Here is a 20,917-nt window from a genome sequence, read left to right as displayed (position 1 = left end):
AAAGGTGCCGAAACTCGCTGGGCAAAGTTGGCCACGCCAGAAGCCTATGATCGTGGGTACGAATCCTGGTTCGCCACAATTATGTTTCTGGGTTTGTCAGCATCATACCCGTGCTCGTGGGGTTCACCAAAAATCTGAGACCTGCATCACTTCGGGCTTTCCTCCCACATCATGCTGACACGCTGGGATATAACTGGAATACAGTTCAAAGCGGTGTTAAACCCTTATTCACTTCAAAGGTTAAACACCGTGTTTAAAATCCATGATAACGACTTGACAAAACACGTAACTGCAATATTATTACCAGTTAACAAAGGATATAACAAATTCAGAAAATGTTAAATATTGGCTGCAGTGAATCCAGTGTTTATCTCTGGAAAGTGGTTGTTAGCGTGAAGGAATAGAGAATTTGTAATGGAATCAAATCCTTTTAAAGGTTCTGATCAATTCCTGTTCCTATAGATGTCATACTTATGACTATAAACGTCCTCCGTGGTAAACGTCTGAGATCTCAATCACTTCGGACTTTCCTCCCACATTGAACTGACACGCCATGATATAAGTGGAATACTGTTCACAGCGGCGTTGGACAAAACCCAGTCTCACTCAGTGAAGAAACTCGTACTTTATTAATCAACAGGGAAGTAACAGAACAGATCACCTCGAGGTAATTCACGACCAGTCATTTCAATTTAAGCATGTACATTCTCTGGACGTTTTGCGAATTGCTATATATGATGCTATTGCCAGGGAGTCACTGAGAAACAAAGTAGTACGTGTCCATGACATTTGGAACGTCGTCCTTTGCTGTACAGAGTTGCTTCCCTTGCCAGAAACCTGTCATCGTAGGTTCGAATCCCGCTTCGCCTTGAAAAGTTGACTATTGGAAAGTTGAAGTCATCCCTCTTGCCATACAGTTTATTGGAGTGTTATTGTCAGTGCTTGTAGACAAATGGGAAACATGGATGCATCGTAGGGAACACGAAGGAAACACACACGTGGGGAAATTTGCAAGATAATTGGTATCTGACAGAGTCGAAGGCAGTAATCTGTTTCTTACACACCCTGAACTCGCACCACTTTAGGATCGGATCAATGCATATTTCGTCCTTTCTTATCGCAGTGACCCATAAATACATAACACAACGTTCATGAATGAGCGACGTCACTCGGCTTTCTGCTTACTAATCATACCACTATTCATACCAAGTGTGACCCTCTACAAAAAGTTTCAGACATATCTGTCCATTGTCGAGACGATAACGATAATCCAAACTAGATAAGATTAAAGAACGTGTATTGATTACCCGAAAGGAGGCTTGTTTGCAACGCTTTGCACGTGGAGGATCTGCACTTGTGTAAAAGTTGATGTATGACCTGAAATTTGCATAATGTGCGTATCGATGTGCTTGGCATGAGTAACAGGGAGGTGTCGTATTAATTTGGAGACGCGTTAATGTCTAGATTTACAGTACATAGGAAACATGTAACAGATATGTAGCATGTAGAAGATGTGTAGAAAACAGTTATCGGGCTTTAGGAAATATACAGGGAATACATAGAAATTTACGTTAGAGATACGTACGAGACGGGTAGGAGTTAGTGAGTGCATTGGGTTTAACGCCCGTAGTGATGCATGTCTCAGACGTTTACCACTTCGGTGAAACCCACGAGCACGGGTATGGTGCTGACGAACCTAGAAACATCGGGGAGAACCAGGATTCGAATTAACAATCACAGGTTTCTGGCGTGCTCAAGCACGCAACTCAGCGAATAGACGTGACACGCAGGAAACACAATAGAGATACATAGGAGACATAAGCATGATAAAGGGACCAGATAGCGTTTTTGCCTTTCACAATAATTGAAAATTCCCTTAATAAACAACGGGACGGTGGGGTAGCCAAGTCGTTCGATTGCCCACATGAATACTCTCTTTGAAGTCAGCACTGTTTTTGATTGATTGATTTCAATGAAAGAAATTACATGTCTAAAGACAGTGACTGAGAAAGGTAATTCTATCACTAACAAATATCCCAGAGCAATCCCGATGTTCAAACATGAACTATGAACAGGGTGGACTTTAGTCACCGCTATGTATTGTTAGTGCATGTGATTACTCAGTCACAGAATGATAGTGTCAGTTGGGAAAGATACCCTCTGACCTATATGCATCCCACATGACGGCAAGTTCTCGGAAACATCCGACTCGCGTGAAAATACCCATCCCGCCAGTTCTAAGAAAATCTCGATGTATTCCATTTTGCAGTGTTATCTTCCCTGTGAGTCATACAATAAACAAATAGAGGTACGGTGTCGGCTGCATTAGTTTGCTGTCATTTTTCATTTTTGAGACTGTATGTTGATAACAGCTACAATTATTAAACGAATGCGCAATAAATGTATTAGATTTAAGTGAATTGAAGTATGTTACGGCAGGCAAAATAACAATTTCTTCCAGGACATGGTAGATTACTAGTTTTTATTCAGTAAAAACATTTAGCAACACATAAAGGTCTATGATTTTGTAAATTAAACAATATTATATTACATTGACATAATTAATGTTATTTCAACACGAACACATCGATTCCTGCAACAAAACGCTTCTCATCAGTGCTGCTAAAACCTAAGATATTAATGCAAACGCACATTTGTGCACGTGTGTGAGCTCGTAAAACTCAGTTAAAAAATATGATAGTGTAGAGGAAAAACATGTTACACAAATTGTGATTGAACCTTCTCGTTTTGGTCGTGGCAGCGTGATGGCTTTTGAGGAGGCATGTGTTTTGACGCTGGATAACACCCTAGCGACAAGTAGAATATGCTTTCAGTTCATCTTTTTCACAACGTATTTTTTATTCATGGCATGTAAAACCTGAGGCACATAATATTTTTGTCCATAGAGGATAATCGTATTTCATCCTGATTATTACTTGTATCTGCTTATACATATGCTACTCACCAAAACCACAGAAATGTGTATTCACCAAGCTCCGCATATATCGAAGAGTCATAGTTTGTCTTCAATGAAAATATGACTTTACATCCATGCAAATCAGAGGAATAGTAATGAGTTAAATATACAATCAATATATTTGGTGATCTAAATAGGCTGATGTATCCAATGTATGAAGACCTGTTCAATGTATTTTAATCTACAGGTTGCATCAGCAACTGATATCAGGAAAGCATCCATTGAGAATGTTAGGACTCCTGTTTTCTTGACTTCATTGCATTGAGTCAAATGTCCTCACAAAATACTTGTTGGATGTCCTTTACCCACAGGCATTCGGTCCTTGTTAAGTGGACTCAGAGGCTGTCATGCTTCAATATGGCTCGCGTTGTAATATCATTTTCATATCTCATTTATCACATGAATACATCTGATTTGCTTAAATGTTGCATGCATAATTTGGTGATAATCGTTTGTGAACAAGACCGCCTCCGTGGTCTAGTGATAGAGCGTACACCCGCAGAGTGGAATAAACGGCAAAGGATGTCTTTGCTACCGGTAGGGCAGGACATGCTTACAATTTTCGCGAACACTTTATACTCATTGAAACAATACATGATAGATGTCCAACTATACTGTTGCATGGGTACCGAAATGGATTACTTTAAAGTCCGAGATTGAAATGTATTCACCAATGGAAGGGGGTGAAGGCAGCGCATGTCAACATTCTACTGGTGGGGGAGGTAGGGGCCTGCTACTTCAACACCATCAACTCCATCTTCTGGGGCCACGTGACCAGTCAAGCCTGCAGTGGCAGCGCCGAGCACAGCTTGACAACGCAGGTGAGCTTTTCTGTCAAAGACTGTTACTAAATTAATAATGTACAGCATATACATAATTTGAAACATGTGAACATTTTCTATTTCAGTACCGAAAATACAAGATCCGCTCGTCCCAGTCGAAGATACCTTTGAACATTCGCCTCTGTGACACTCGTGGCTTGGAGGAAACGTTTGGCATTGAAGCAGATGATGTGATGGCAGTTCTAAATGGAAATATTCCTGATAAATATATGGTGTTCTCTTCATTATTATTTTCACTTCATTCTTAATAAAGAACTGATTCAGCTCTAAGCAAAAATATCTTATGATTATGGAAAAAGTTTTTGTAGCTTTTATCATAACCATCCTCTTATTGAAATGCAAATACCAGATATAGTAATGAGGTGATATGTTATAATGAAATCATTTGAAAACTCCTGGATACAAGAAGGCGCCGACTCTCCAGGACAAAATCCACTGTGTGGCAACGGTTATGGACGGTTGCACTGTAGATGTCTTCCCAGAGAAAATTCTTCGAAACATCTACGCTCTTACTCTGTCCCCTGTCTGTCCCTCTCACCCCCTACCCCTCTCTCTCGCTCCTCTCTCTTTCTGCCCTTCCTAACAAGCTTGGTGCATGTGTGGTACTCTCAAATTGGTTGATGTACACGGATTTCCGTGTGTTAGAGTTGACTGATGTAGCCAGATACATATGAGAGTAACCGTGCGAATCTATGTTATACACACAGTCGTCATTTCCAGACGTTAGTTTACAGCATTATTCATCGTTATTATATGGCAGGGAAGCCTACTGGTCAAACCGCACTCACTCACAACTCACAGAGACAAAGAAAAATCAGCTATAATGTCATATTATGCTTTTAGTCATCATAACTGTTCGAAGTGTCGTAAAATGTATTTTCTTTCCAGGACTTGTTTTTCTAAAGGGAAACCACTCTGTGATCAAGTTCACGAACAGAAAGTCGGATTCGGGGGAAGTACGTTTACGTGGTTTAATTTGGTGTTGTGAAATCCATCCGGTCGAGTCAACCCTAGTGATTGGAAGGTATATATTTGAGTTTATCTTACGACCTACCTTGACATTCATTAATTATACGTTCAACAACATATCTCATTTTATGAATGTATAATTGTGTCACTTCAAAGTCCATTCGTGGTCGACTCGCTATGTGCCAGATACACGGTTTACTTCCTGATCCTACAACATGGGTGTACGTCTATCGCCGATAACGTCTCCAGTACTGAAATAGATGTGGCCACTAACGTATGTGTGCATGTATTTCAGCCGAGTTCATATGTTGACATAAGGCGCGCTATTGTTCACAAGGGATATGTGGTGCGATAAGGGAATGATAATTAGATTCTGTAGAGGGGTGGGGTGGGGGTGGGGACTCGGCAGTGATTTGGTATTTTGTATGGAGGCTAGATATGTTTTCAGCTGCATCTGTAAAATCAGATATTTGTTAGGCCTTTCAACTGTCTGAGGCATAAAATTCTTTTTCAAGCATCTTGGTGACAATTAATTTTTTCGATAAAATCCCTGGCCCCGCTACCCAGAATGTCAAAAGGTCCATCTCTTAGTAGATACAACGTGCAATTTTGCACCACGATCTGCATAAGATTTATGAGATGAAGTCTCGGTCCTACATGTATGTGTTATCATGGCTTGACTGTCGGACCCCAGCGCGGCTTTCACTGTCATCACATACAATGTAGTTACAAATATCACAAGTAGAGATTGCTGCAGAGCATCAATAGCTCCCCGCAATATAATGCTATGTGCAGAGGAAATAAGTGTAAGCTATGGGAGGAGAGAATTTATGTTCAGTACAAATTGGTTGTTATTAATGTACTTATCTTTGGAAAGCACAATAAAAGAAACAGTGTCTTTAATTGGTCAGCACAAAGAAAACCCAGGCAAGAAAACTGGGCCTGTCAGGCAAATCTTGATATATACCCATTATTAGTACCAATAAAAAAAATCCTATATAGATAACGCAACAAATGTCATTCTAAAGCATGCTTTTGCAGCAAATATTAATATTTCTGGTCAAAATGTTGGTTGGCAAACTTTTAAAATAGTGAACACAAAAAATGTAATGAATCCACTCATTATATACTCAATAGACTTCAGTTCAAATGTAAAAATTCACGCAATCATTAATGGATTCCCATTTATCTAGCAGCAAGTTAGGAACATATCACGTGGTCACGTTATCTATAAATATTGAGAATTATCTTACATATTGTAAAAACAAAGGACATAGGTCACTTTTCTCAAAACTTCGTTTAAGTAATCACAAACTAAAAATTGAAAAAATTGTAGATATAAAAAAACAAACAACAACATTTGAACAACGTCTGTGAAACATGTGATGTCTCAGATGATGAACAACATTACGCATTGTCTTACATAATACAACCAAGAAAGAGAATCACAAATAATCCCCAATCATGATAAAGAATTGAGTACACTCTGTTAAAAGGTGCAGATTCTTAATAAGTTTACCAACAGTTATCCAGAAACAACTTCCAAGATCTGTTAACATATCAACAATTACAAACAAATTCCTTGCACATGTATGTACAACATTACCATAGTTTTGCTCACTTCCCATATTGTTTCCATATCATTATAATACACTTGTTTTACAAATAAAATTGTTATAATGTAGCTCTTTGGAATGTTGAATGTTACTGTGTTTTTTAATTGTCGTTTATTGTGCATGTATTTTGTAGTTTGTGAATGTGTAATATAGCCACTGTTTCTTCATGGAATGTTCCGCAATACATACCTCATCTAAAACATCTTTGTTGTATAATAGTTTCTTACAGTTGCTTACGGGGCATTGTTGGCCCAGTCGCCAAAGCCGCTGCAATTCGCTATGCAGAGTTGTGTCCCTTGGGCACGCCAGAAACCAATGACAGTGTGTTTGAATCTCCGATTTTGTTGTCAGCACAAAACCCTTGCTCGTTGGTTTCACCAAAGTGGTGAACGTCTAAGACCTGCATCACTTCAGACTTTCCTCCCACATCAAGCTGACACGGAATACTATTCAAGACGGCGTTAAACCCAACTACCTCACTCACTCTTGTGTATGGTTCCGTTTGGTTAACTGGGTTTGTGTTGTGATTGCTTCCGGCTTAAATTTGAAATTTGTTTAGAAGAATGTTACTATGTTCAACCCAAACATCGTGGAGATATCATGCAACCGTATTATCTTTTTGGAAAATAATTGCAAACTACAGACCAACCTGTCCTATGTATCCAGAAGCAAAGAACATATACGGGTGTATGATCTCTGCTGGATTTTTTTTTGTTTTTTTGTCAAAGCAATAAACCATGCAGAAACGTAAACCGCCGCATGAAATAGTATGTACCATACATTACATACAGTGAAGTATTAAAAACAATGCTGTGCTCAACTATGCACAGCAAGCGCCATACATGTGATTATGAAGATAACTAATAAAAAAATTCTCATATCAAACCCGTTGTTTTACATGTGTTGTTTATTGAACAAAGTCATACTTTATAGAAGCCTGTTATTTAATCGTGTTGAAAAATATGTTGCAAAAGCAGTGTGAAAATTGAGTGCGCGTGACAGGCTTGGCCTAAATTCCTTCCTGGAACGTTTCTCGATGGCTGCCTGAATAACATACGATACATTGCAAAGGTATTGCGCAATTGAGCTGTTCGGGTAAGGGAGATAATCACTCACTCTCAGTGATACAGCTTGAATAAGGCACGATTTACAGCAATGCAAGGTCAGTGCGTAAATTTATCACTTCTATACTACGCCTATAGCTAAAGGAGATAATCGCTCAATGCGCAATAGTTTATTCTTACAAAATATAGACCGGTTAACTTTAGCGAAATGGGATCATTTTTAGCTCTTTTAAAAACAAAATGAACAAATTTCATGGGTTATCAGCATTACGAAAAGTGACTAAGGCTCAGAATAGCAAGAAGATTTTGAAGTATCTCTTATTGCTGGAAAAGATAAACATCAACATTTCACGCACATTTCACATGATTTGTATGTTTCGTTTCGGTAACTGTGTGGCTTGAAATTTCAAAGAAACCAACATGTCGACTTACATGCTACAAATTTAACCTCTCCCGTATACTTCCCCGCCTTAAGGGCGGGGAAGAATAAATTCATTGTATGACATTCTGGTGTCCCCCGGCGTGATATTGCTGGAATATTGCTAAAAACGGCGTCAAAAAACATAATCACTCACTTACACATTGTATGACAACAGTAACGATTTAATGATTATCAATAATACATTAATATTAATATTTATATTTTGAATAAATGAATTTGCATAAATCAGTAATACATGTAAAACCGGCTTGCGCAGATGATCCAGGGTAGAAGAGGTTTTCAGCAACCCATTCTTGTCGTAAAAGGCGACTAACGGGATCGGCTGGTCAGGCTCGCTGACTTGGTTGATATATGTCATCGTATCCCGATTGCGTGGATCGATGCTCATGATTTCAATCACTTGATTGTCTTGTCCAGGCCCGATTATTTACAGACCTACTTCATATAGCTGGAATATTGATGTGTGCGGCGTTAAACAACAAACAAACAAACAAAACAAACAGTCGCCTAAGGCGCCGCACTTCTGCAATTCTTGCGCGTCAGAAACCTATAATCGTGGGTTCGAATCCCAGTTTGTCCTGATTCGATTGTCAGCAGCATACACATCAAACTGACACGCTGTATTATAACTACGATAATGTTAATAGCGGCGTTAAATATGTAGGCCATATCACAGCATTGTGCTGCTGCCTGTGGCATTAAATAACTTTTACTCACTATGATATTTCCTATTTCTAAAACGTGTATTGATTAACAGTTCCTTTGATGTATTGATGAGTTAATATCAAGGTTGCCAGTGGGTAAATGATAGCAACTGTTCTGGGCCAGTCCACAACACCATTGTTATGTTTTGTCTATATGTATAAAGTAAACCTGTTTCGGCAGTCGTAGCGCTGCGGTCGCTCTGCGGAACGAGACCCAGGGAACTGGTTTCTACTTTAGAGATGAACCTATTGTGTTTTGAAATTTTAGGTAGTCTAACTGTAGATTATATATATCTTATTCGGTTTTCGAGCCGAGCGCATTAGCAATTCTACTATGCGTGGCGACCAGAACGCTTTAAAGGTGGTACTCTTTTATAACGCATAATTACAAATGAGTAAATAGATAGGAGAGGTTGTAGAAATAGCCACAAGAATAAAAGCTGTACTATTCCATTTGTTAGTAAAGGTTGTGAAATAACTGTATTTGTTTATTTTGAAATCTAAATTATGTGCTGGTTGTTTTTCACGAGTAACAGTAATACACATTCAGTATGACTGCCTCTCCCCAGCAAACTTCAAAACGGCTGAACTTCAACTTGACTTTCGGTTACTCTTCACCGCCCATGGCTGCTAACATATTTATTACCGGTGATAATGTTCTTTTCAAGTAGCATAAAAAAGAAGAATTGGCACATTGTTGTGACTCAGTGGTTATTGTATGTTTTGCTTAATTGTGCGTGTTATGAAATATCTGTCAGAATTAGCTGTTGTGCCCCTGTGCTTTTGCAGTGTACCAGTGAGTGACACAATCATCTGATAATGTTCCCATATCGAACGTATATATATATTTCTATTTGGGTATCGACAGCCAGTGTCATAGGCATCGATATGTAGGCTATAGATAATCAGATGTTTTATACGTGAGGTTTTTATGGGAAACGGCTTGTTAATTTTGAGGCATTTAATGGAATTAGACACCTAATTTTGACCATATTTGGACCAATCAAAACCAACGATTGTGTTCCGCTCCTTGTTATAAATATGAATGAATAGAACGGGAAATATTTATGTATAACAAAATATATAATATCCAACCCTACTAGCCCCGAGTCAAAGTAAGAAGACGAGAATACACATGATATTTCAGGTTTTATTCTCGTTATTTAAGACATGATCATTTGAAAGACATATATATATGTAACATATGAATACTGTTTCATTGTACTAAATGTGAATGTCCAAGTTTGATCAAGCTGGAAACGTCATGGTGCGAAGTTACAGATAATGTACAGAAATGTGGATACTTGTGATGTTTACAATTAACTGTACATCCAACCTACATGCATGAACATCTGTCATTTTGATAAAGTTGGATAAACAAAAACAAACTTCATGGTGTTATATTACATATCTACACAAATATGAATACAATCGAAATGTACTGTACATCCAACTTATATACATGAACATCTACCAGTTATGAAATATTCTGTTTATTCTATAGGGTCATTGAGGAGACACTTGGGTCATGACTAAACTAAGCACAACGTACAAGGATCAGTTAAGTTCATGGCTGGGAGGGAAGAAGGACTTCACCCTGTTGTACCAGGCAACCAGAGACGGGTGCAGTGCCCAGGCCTTCCATCAGAAGTGTGACCACAAGGGAGCAACTGTCTCTGTCTGCTACAACACAGCTGGCTATGTGTTCGGTGGCTACACATCGGTCAGCTGGTCAAGTGATGGAAGCTACAAATCAGACCAACAGGCCTTCCTGTTCAAGCTCCAGGCGGCGAATAGCTCTCAACCACAACAGTATCCCGTGAAGACGGACAATCTACAGCATACCGTTTATCATGATGCTTCATATGGGCCTACCTTTGGAGGAGGACATGATCTACACCCTTTTTCTTCAACAATTAATAAACAGAGCAATTATTTCCAAGGCAATGGATACACGAATCCAAACCACACTTACAACATGACAGGAGAGAGCGCCGCTACCTTCACAGGAAACAATTTGCAGTTTACCGATGTCGAAGTGTATCAAGTTACAGGTACATCGGTGAAATTCACTTAAAGACTTTATTGAGCAATCGTATTTGTACATTCCGATTCTTAACGACAACACTTCATACATATAACGGTAATATCTTATTGGAGCGTACTGGCAGGCTTATACCATTTTAGGTGCTTTTGTGTGGTGGAGTATTTTTAGTAGCATGTATGTGTACAAATATCCTTAAGGATAGATCTTTGTGAACATATCAACGAGGTATTCTACACTTTCCTGTTCAGTTTGAGTGTAACCACAACTTAAACATGTGGGTCGATAAGTATATGCTACATTGTATGTTCTATAAAGTACTTGACAATATGCCCAAGTGAGGATATTTCGAGGTATAATTTCAGAATGTGTGGAACCTCAAGATGAGACACCGTGGCGGAAGCTCCCCGAGCTGAAACAAAAGGTTTCGATTGTTATTTCTCTTTGTAATGAAGATCAGAATAATCGTTTTATGCTACGGGTTAAATAATTCCTGAAGACACCGTGTGCTTACTTTGCTTTTGGCAGGAAGGTGTACCTCTAATGTCATATGCAACTGTTATGTGTACATTAGTCAAATATATTTTATCTGTTTCATCAAACACATACTTTCTATATGTTATTTTCGGATTGATGTGATCATAAACTGACACAGTCAGGTTCGTCTGTCATGTCACTGTACAAAGTTTTTATTCTGCCAGTTTCAACCTGATGCCTGTAACCGTCATTGCATCTGCAGCTGTTCACAGTTCCCTATTGAACCTTAACATGTCTCCACAGGTACTGAAGTCTGAACTGGAGACGTACGCACCCCCAGGGAAGCTGAACTATGTGAACATCTTGTTACTGGGGACAGTGGGAGCGGGCAAGTCCAGCTACTTTAACACCATCAACTCTATATTCAAAGGGCGGATAACCTCCGTCGCCCGCAGCGGAAGTGCAGAACACAGCCTAACTACTACAGTAAGTTGAATGTATCTGTGCTTAGTAGTATCCACATATTTTATGATTTTATTATGGTGTTTAATCATGCTGATACTTTACTTGAATGAAATAAAGGTATATGTGTCAACGAATTACAGCCTCTAATACACCACAGACATTGTTGGTTTAGCCTATGACAATATAAGAAATCACGAAAGAAATTTAATAGACCATTTGGCCTTCGTGTCAAAGTACATGTTTAATCTCATCTCGTGACCCGATGAAGTTGATATTGCCCCACTTAACTGAGGAGAAGGTAACCAAGAAAGTAACTGCATTAACCATTTCATTTACAGTATCGCTTGTATAAGATAAAATCGGCCGAGAGTCGGCAGCCCTTGAAAGTTCGGCTGTGTGACACGAGGGGACTTGAAGATGGTCTCAATCTGGATTTGACGGATCTTATGGCGATCATCGACGGTCATTTGCCGGATAGATTCACGGTAATATTTTGTATGATATCAAAACATTTATGTGTTGTACTGTACACCGATTGAAGGCAGTCGTGGCGACCCACAGTCTAAAATCATGTCTTTGTGAAAAATTAATAATCTGACTATAACATTGATAGTAGCAATGCAATAAATCGATGATGCCAAATGCCAATATTCATTTGAACATAACACGCAAATGCTAGAAATATATTAATCTCGAGTGTCTGCTGAAACTGATTCCATTGTCAAAGTCAAAATAGTAGCGAAAATTATATGAATGGATCACAGTGTTAGGACCAGATATTCACGGGAAGGGTACGCATGTCCTGCTTTACCAGTGCATTAGCCATTCACACAATTTGCATAAAAATGTGAGTGTTTGTTGCCTGACGTCGAACAGCAGTATTCCTCCAATACGACGACGGTCTGCAAACAATCGAATTATCGTAAAAATACGTTGGCTTGTGCTATCCAATCAGGATATAAAGCATAATAATTTAATCTTGCCAAACTTAACGGTAGTATCATCAAACTATAAATGATTCCATCTAAAATGATTCACACAGGTACATAGTTTCAACATCATTTCTAAATAATGTAGGGTATGTAATGATTTGTTGGCAGTGGAGAGATGAATCATTTTCTGAAATGTATATAAATTTTGAGCAGAAAAGGTCCAAAACATTCAATTTAAAACTATAGAATTAGTGAAAATGTAACACGGCATACTTGATCACAAATTAGAAATTATTATAAATTTAACTTTAATCCATAACGAAAAAGAATAATTAAAAGGTTTTCCATCAAAAATTTTGTTGGACACGTTCACATTTTATGGTTTTACTCGTGGATTTCGTCAAAGTGGAAGACAAATGAGCCCTGCACATCTTCTTGCTTTCCTCTAATATTAAGCTGATATGCCCTGATATAACTGTAAAACTGTTGAAGGCTGCGTTAAAACCCAACTCACTCACTCACTCACTCTTCCCTATTGCAGTTCAACCCGTCTGTTCCTGTTCGTCCTGACGTCCCTGGGTACAAGAAGGACCCAACCCTAGATGACCGAATCCACTGTATTGCTTTTGTGGTAGACAGCACCGCCATAGATGTCTTCCCAGACAAAATACTACAGACGTTCAAGGCAGTTCAGCACAGGGTGAATGTACAAAGTAAAGGCCTGATGACATAATGTTCATACTCAAAATATCCATGACCCCGTTAGTGTGCTTACATTATTACATTTTGTAACCACTGGTCAAAAGTAATGGCTTTTGATAGAAGTTACCAAATGAGACTCGTGAACATGTATGTAAGTTTTACTGCTTCTTGAGTATATATTCTTTATTCATACTCAATTTATTTGTGACCCTTATGTACAGTCCAGGTTTCATTGCTTTTGACTAGACTTAAATATGCTTCATATCATTACAGCCATAGCACGACGGGTGGATGTCATATTGCTGCTTCGCAAATTGTACCCATCTGGGGAATCGAAACGATATTAGTAACATATTATCTTTGAACCTACTTCGTGTTCTAAATGCAACATGCAACGTGCAAGCATTGTATCGAGGCTTCGAAGTAAAGCTACCCGGCTTTCCCTCGGGCGTGTGTGTGTGTTGTGGGATAACAAATGTTGTGTATCATATTTGTCCTTGGATCACTGAACCACTGTCCACTGATTATTTCCCGTTAGGTTTGCCCCAGGTGGTGCTGCTGACCAAGGTGGACAAGGCATGCGAGGTGGTCAACAAAGACATGTCACAGCTGTTTCTCAGCGCTGCCATCGGAGGCCTTGTTGAGAAGACGGGAGAGTTGTTTGGCCTGCCTCGCTCTCACGTATACCCGGTTAAGAACTATGAGGACGAGTTGGTCCTAGATGACAACGTGACCCTCCCTGCTCTGACCAGCCTCGTCCAGATGACCAGGTTTGCTGACGACTTCCTCAACGACTGTCAAGACCTTGATGATGACTGACTACCACGTCCAATGTCCAGCACCGTATAGTAGAACACAAGCGTCAAATTTGAAATATTTGTTTGCGATAATGCTGAATGTTCGTGTTTTGTTCAATGAAAGTTCTTTACAGCCCCTATTTACTTGTCCAAATTATACTGAGATTAGATCTAAAAGCAATTATTGTGTTAATGGATGACCTTCGAACCGTCCCGTTTGGCAACGTCAACCTAGACAAAGAAATACTGCTTAATATCGTTGACTCTGTACATCATTTCTTCTCTATGAGGGAAATATTTGTCTAAACATGTTTACCTTTGATGCACCTTTGATGTACCATATGTGACAAAATAGTAAGTTTAAACTACAGCATCTCACATATACTACTGCTGCTGCTCGAAGGATATGTATATAGGCTCTGCCTGTTTATCAATCCCCTTTACCTCTATCAATTGGAAATTAATATTGATTAAAAAGAAATAATTGTAGCATTGTTTCATTTTCTGGAGTAGGTAACTGACAATTATTTGATCATTTGAAGTAGGTGTAATTGTTAGACATTAAAAGAGCTTCCACGTTTATTTTATCCTTATGTGGATATACCATTAACCTGTACTTTAACTGGTGTTTGATTCCTTGTTTTTGTCCATCTTTTATAGCTGATCAGAAATCAGCCGATTCTGAATATGTATGTGGGTCTAGGTCGAAACAACATATATGCACAAGAAATGTCTCACAGCTCGTAACCTAATATAGATCGCGATTTCCTGCTTAAAACGTTCAGAAAAACATGATTTAACCAAAACCTTTCGTCAAAATCTGAAAATTATCATACACGAGTACGTTACCATTGCTGTAATTTAATGGGCTACCTTAAGTCACGTGCTTAGATTTGACTAATCACGAACATTGTTGCAGATTTCGGCAAGAAAGCGTCACTAGATACCAATTTGTATCCAATAAAATCGCATGTTTACAGCTACGAAAAGACTCCAGTGGATGTTACTAGTATCATTATGTCGGTGAATCAATATAAGCTTTTAAATTGATACTGACATGGCAGCATTCGATGTACGAATTTTATTAAATATTATATTTGCCGAAAATTTTCGCTTCCTTGGTCTTTAATCTGGACGTTATGAATGTGTTAGCTTACATTTTTTTATTTAAAACGAAGTTGCAAATGAATTATTCAGATAATGTGACACACATAATTTTCATTTTTATAAACAATAGAATTAATTAGACCTTTCAAATGGTGTACAGCCAAACATGTAGCAGCAAATATATTTTACAAGCAGATAATTTCCTTGATAAATGTTGGCTTCATCTATGACACAAGAATCTCTGGGAACTCGGTATCACAACAGTATAATCTTCTGGTTGACTGGTGTTGAAAGAGTAAATCGTCGCCCATGTTGCCAAAATGGCGGCGTCGTTCATGCATTGCAACCATGACATGAATATTGTTATGTTGCCATTTGCACTCAATATTGAGTTGTTTTACTTTTGCTACTCCAGAATAATTTTATTATATACCTACCTTACTTTTTAGGACAAAAGTCAAGTAAAGAAATCTGAGACATGTTGTTGTTTTTAAATTGGCCTACCTCACTTTTGAAATGAGTTTGAAATCCGTAAACCAAGAAATAAAAAAGTGTCGCCTTATCAGCGCTGAGTAGAGGACTTCCGCTAAAACAATACATAGTGCTTTCCTAAATACAACAGATCATTTTTGTGTTTATTCTGGCACTAAGGATGATGAAATTAAATAAAATAATTGAACCAACCAAAGTTAAAATCTTCGTCTCCAATGTTGAGGTACATATATAAATAACATTACTAAATAGTATTAGTATTCATAATCATGTTGTACGTCACGTTCACCAAGAGGTTCCCTGCTCTGCCTGGCCTGCCTGATCCAGCCAAGGCATCGACCCCTGAGAAAACTGCCAGGATGGGAACAGTAAACAAGACAATCCCTGACGCATCACGTTCAGATGAAAGTGGTATCAAGAGAAAAAATACCAACCTCAAAGTCGTGCTAAGATTGCCAAGTATGCCACTGAACATGGTAACACTCGAGCTTCAAAATATTTTAGTCAACTCTTAGATGTTAGTCTGGATGAAAGTGCTGTCCGTGTTATGCAGAAGGTTTATGCTTCTGCTAAATCTGCAGACAAAATAGCTGAAGTGACCAAACTTACTCAAGAAACGTACTCGACCATTGTTGTTGGGCGAGTTGGACAAACTTATGTTTTGAAGTCAGAGCAGCTTGGGGAATTATATACCGACATATTGTAATCGATACTGCACGTGGCATTGTGTTACATGAAAACAGATAACTTCTTGTAGAAAGTGGTGGCCCAATCCTACTAAATATGACGTAGTTGAATTCCTTCCTCATCAGGTTAAAAGAAAGCTACAAAAGCTTCAGGAAAATAACAGGTGACTTGGAAAAGAAGCGAGACGAATTCATTTCGAGTGTGGGGGAGACAGTTGCATCAAAATCGATCCCATCTGACTAAATTATTGTCCCCCGCCGCGCGAAAGCGCGGAGCGGGGGATATAGTATTCACGACCGTGAGTACGTCCGTCCGTACGTCCCACCTGTTTGTTGCCGCGATATCTCAAGAACTAAACACTGGATTGTCTTCATATTTGAAACTATGGTGTATATACAGACTCCGCAGACACCAGTCGGTTTTGGTGACCTTGACCCCATTTTCAAGGTCACAGCAGGCAAATCTGCTTTTGGAGTTGGAAAACAGTGTTGCCGTGATATCTCAAGAACTAAACACTGGATTGTTTTCATATTTGGAACTATGGTGAACATACAGACTCCGCAGACACCAGTCGGTTTTGGTGACCTTGACCCCATTTTCAAGGTCACAACAGGCAAATCTGCTTTTGGAGTTGGAAAACGGTGTTGCCGCGATATCTCAAGAACTAATCGCTGGATTGTCTTCATATTTGATACTATGGCGTATATACAGACACCGCAGACACCAGTCGGTTTTGGTGATCTTGACCCCATTTTCAAGGTCACAGCAGGCAAATCTGCTTTTGGAGTTGGAAAACGGTGTTGCCGCGATATCTCAAGAACTAATCGCTGGATTGTCTTCATATTTGATACTATGGCGTATATCCAGACATCGCAGACACCAGTCGGTTTTGGTGACCTTGACCCCATTTTCAAGGTCACAGCAGGCAAATCTGCTTTTGGAGTTGGAAAACGGTGTTGCCGCAATATCTCAAGAACTAATCGCTGGATTGTCTTCATATTTGGTACTATGGTATATATACAGGCGGGGGACATTTCGTCACTTTGTTACAAATACTTGTTAACTTGACCATACTGGTGTCAAAATCGACCCAGTTTCCAATTGGATACTAGCGAGTCCAACCAAAGGCAAATCGACGTGATTGGTGTTGAGGACAAACTGGAAATGACCATGCCGCTTGGCAGCACTGCTTCCGGAAACTTTAGGAAATGTTTGGAAACTACAGCAAGATGATATGATTGCGTGTGGTACGAGGGCTGGGTGAAAACTTCTAAGCCTAAGTGGGATATCTCAATCGGATTTAAACTTTTGCCACCAACAAGTACAATCATTTAATGAATTATAGACATAAGAACTGCAGCTGTAGTGTTATTATTGTCTTTTTACCAGACCATCTTGTGAACCTACCCAATGAAATCACCAGAAATGGACAAAACTGGCTATAGGGCAGTCATCAAGTACCTTGCAACTGAAAGAGCTCACTCCAACACAGATACAGTCCGTTTGACTCCAAATGAGAACGATGAATTACAAAATTACTCGAAATCCAGAAAAGTGTATGAAACATCAATACGGCACTTGACCATGAATACCCTGTACCCGACAAAATCTGAATTTTGTTTATTTTAAGACCCATGACAGATGATGTTCTTTAAAAAACTATCATGTAATTTTGTATAGAAATGTGTACATGACACGTAGGGGGGACAAACCGTGGAAGGCACAGCGCAAGCACGCATGCACTGCACGTTCTGTGGTAGGGGAAATGACAGAGCGTAAGAGGGGCCGTCTCATGATAATTTCAGTCGCAATCTGACTCGCTTATGCCATAGATCTCGTCGTCGGAACTGCTGGTGCCTTAACCGACTGCCACTATTATAGGTTGGACTGTTGCTGGCCGTAGTCCATCTCGTCAACGACTGTGGCCACACAACGCCTCCATGTTTCTACTGTTACCCGACCAAGGGATTCCTTTACGAGTTGTTCAACGTCTCGTAATTTGAACGTTGTGTTCGATCGTCCAACGTCACCCTTGACGATGCCCCATACGAACTCGATTGGATTCAGGTCGCAGTGATAAGGTGGCAGTCGTAAGACAGCGTGACCCTGACCCTTGATGTAACTTTCAACTTTATACACGGGGTCAGGTTTCATAGTTTTGATGATTTCATAGAGCTGTGGTTTCGTCGCTCGAGAAGGAAAGGTAATGTTCCTCCGTTGCAGCCAAGTAACCATGTCTCCTTTACGGTTATTAGAGGTTGGAGTCTTGCTTTCTAGATCCTGCACACTACGATACGGTGCATTGTCCATGACAATGAGAGGCTTGGTAGGCAAAGCAGGGACTAATTTATCTTTCACCCATTCCAGAAATACATTGCCGTTCATTTCTGTGTGGTAGTCCCTGTTGTCTTTGGCCTTGGCTCTAAAGACGAGGTCACAGTCTGGGAGAAAACCCTGACTAGCAGAACCAGCATGGAGAACTATGAGTCTTTCACCCTTTCCCATTGGTAACTTTCTACCAGACTCCTTACAATCACCACCGGGTACCCACTGACTGCTGGCTGTGTGTGACGCATTTACCCATGTCTCATCTAAGAAGACGGGCTCATATCCTTCTTCACGTTTCTGCTTGATGGTACGAAGGTAATGATTTCGGAGACGAACAATGTCAGACCGTTCACACAACACAGCCCTATTTTCTCCAGTTATCTTTTTGTATTTTTGTAACCAAATGTATGCAACAGCTGCCATACTTTGTAACACGTAAATCATGGTCAGTTTCAAGGTGTTTCTTCAAAATTCTTAGGGACAGGTACTTATTTTCTGAGTGCAGTTTAACAATTGCACGTCTGACTTGATTCCTCTGAAAACTGTCTAATTTATCAACCTTGCGTGGTTTTGACATGTTCCATTTCGTCGACTAACAACATTTTTAAGTTTCTGAGGGGACATACCAAGAGCTTTTAAAGCTCGTTTCAAGAATTTATTAATTGCATAAAAAGGCTTTGCTCTTTCTGCTTCACTTCTAAATAAATCATACACATTCAACATCAACTGTTTAATATCTATTGAGTAGCCCATCTTGTCATTGAATGAAAACTGTCACTGTGTAGCACGTGCAGACCGTGCTTGCGCTGTTCCTTCCACGGTTTGTCCCCCTACGTGTCATGTACACATTTCTATACAAAATTACATGACAGTTTCTTAAAGAACTTCATCCGTCATGGGTCTGAAATTAAACAAAATTCAGATTTTGTAAGGTACAGGGTATTCATGGTCAAGTACCGTATCGATGTTTCATACACTTTTCTGGATTTCGAGTTATTTTGCAATTCATCGTTCTTATTTGGAGACAAACGGACTGTACATGCTGACATGATCTCCACTTTAGGAGATGATGCCCCTTCCTTTTCCACTGTAAAGAAGTGGGCTGCGGAATTCAAGCATGGCAGAGAGAGCCTTGACGATGACCCGTGCCCAGAAGGCCTTCAACAGCAACCATTCCGGAAAACATTACCCGGGTGCATGACATGGTGATGGCTGATCGACGATTGACCACTCGACATATTGCCAGTGATGTGGGCAGCTCTCATGAGAGGGTTGAGCACATTATCACCAACGAGTTGGGAATGACAAAAGTTTCTGCAAGATAGGTGCCAAAGCTCTTGACAGCGAATTAGAAATGTGTCAGATTCCTGACGTCCCGTGACAATTTATGCCGTTTTGAAGCAGATCCCGATGATCTTTTGGCCCGATTTGTAACCATGGATGAGATTTGGATTCATCACTTTCAACCAGAAACCAAAATTCAGTCTAAACAATGGAAGCATCCGGAATCACCAGCCCCCCAAAAAGCCAAGTCGGTTCCTTCTGCTGGAAAGGTGATGGCTTCAGTCGTTTTGGGATTCCAAGGGTGTTCTGCTGATTGACTATCATGAAAAGCGCCAGACTATCAATGAAAGATATTATGCAGACCTACTGAGACAGTTGTGTGAAGCTATCAAAGCTAAGCGACGGGGAATGCTCACTAAAGGAGTCCTTTTCCACCAAGACATTGGTACTGTTCACAAATCGGTGGTTGCCATGTCAGCGATCCATGATTGTGGCTTCGAACTCATTGACCATCCCCCTTATTCACCCGATATGGCCCCGTCAGACTTCCACCTGTTTCCCAAAATGAAAAAGGAACTAGCCGGTCGCCATTTGCCTAGTAATGATGACGTCATTTCCGCTGTGAGGTTTTTTTTAGGGTGGCTGAAGAAAATTTCTTCTTGACCGGCATCCAGGCCTTGCAGCATCTCTGGCAAAAGTGTGTAAACCTGGAAGTGGTCTATGTGGAGAAATAAATGAAAACCATCGACTTGGTACGGGTCTTTCACAGTTAGGCTTAGAATTTTTCAGCCAGCCCTAGTATATTTGTTCCCTAGGGCACGGGATATTCACAATGACTATTGACTTCACTATTTTCATACAAGGAGGGCCATAAGTAACTGTGCTTCATATAAAGTGGTGTAAATGTTATGTTATTGTTATGTTATGTCATTCGTGGGATCAATGCGTTATCATACCAATTTCATTGACAAAACCTATATCCGGTAAC

The 20,917-nt window shown here is 39.7% G+C and overlaps 1 protein-coding gene across 1 annotated transcript; it reads left to right on the top strand.

Moving 5' to 3' along the window:
• The first annotated feature begins 4,734 nt into the window (after positions 1-4,734).
• Positions 4,735-14,654, top strand: LOC124124163 (interferon-induced protein 44-like). The gene is made up of 7 exons (XM_048402998.1): positions 4,735-4,843; positions 10,119-10,668; positions 11,024-11,082; positions 11,439-11,621; positions 11,939-12,085; positions 13,074-13,245; positions 13,773-14,654. Exons 2-7 carry the CDS (start codon positions 10,143-10,145, stop codon positions 14,051-14,053), a joined length of 1,368 nt encoding a protein of 455 aa, XP_048258955.1. The 5' UTR covers positions 4,735-4,843; positions 10,119-10,142; the 3' UTR covers positions 14,054-14,654.
• Positions 14,655-20,917: the final 6,263 nt, after the last annotated feature.

This window comes from Haliotis rufescens, unplaced genomic scaffold (genome assembly GCF_023055435.1).
Source record: "Haliotis rufescens isolate VD_foot unplaced genomic scaffold, xgHalRufe1.0.p SCAF_3, whole genome shotgun sequence".
In the NCBI taxonomy this organism is placed as follows: domain Eukaryota; kingdom Metazoa; phylum Mollusca; class Gastropoda; order Lepetellida; family Haliotidae; genus Haliotis; species Haliotis rufescens.
The sequence above is the reverse complement of the archived record's forward strand: the minus strand, read 5'-3'. Positions and strand labels throughout refer to the sequence as shown.

Coding starts and splice junctions, on each gene's coding strand:
- LOC124124163 (XM_048402998.1), top strand. CDS start 10,143: ATGACTAAACTAAGCACAACGTACAAGGATCAGTTAAGTTCATGGCTG. Junction 10,669..11,023: donor CGAAGTGTATCAAGTTACAG/GTACATCGGTGA, acceptor GTATAATTTCAG/AATGTGTGGAACCTCAAGAT. Junction 13,246..13,772: donor GCACAGGGTGAATGTACAAA/GTAAAGGCCTGA, acceptor ATTTCCCGTTAG/GTTTGCCCCAGGTGGTGCTG.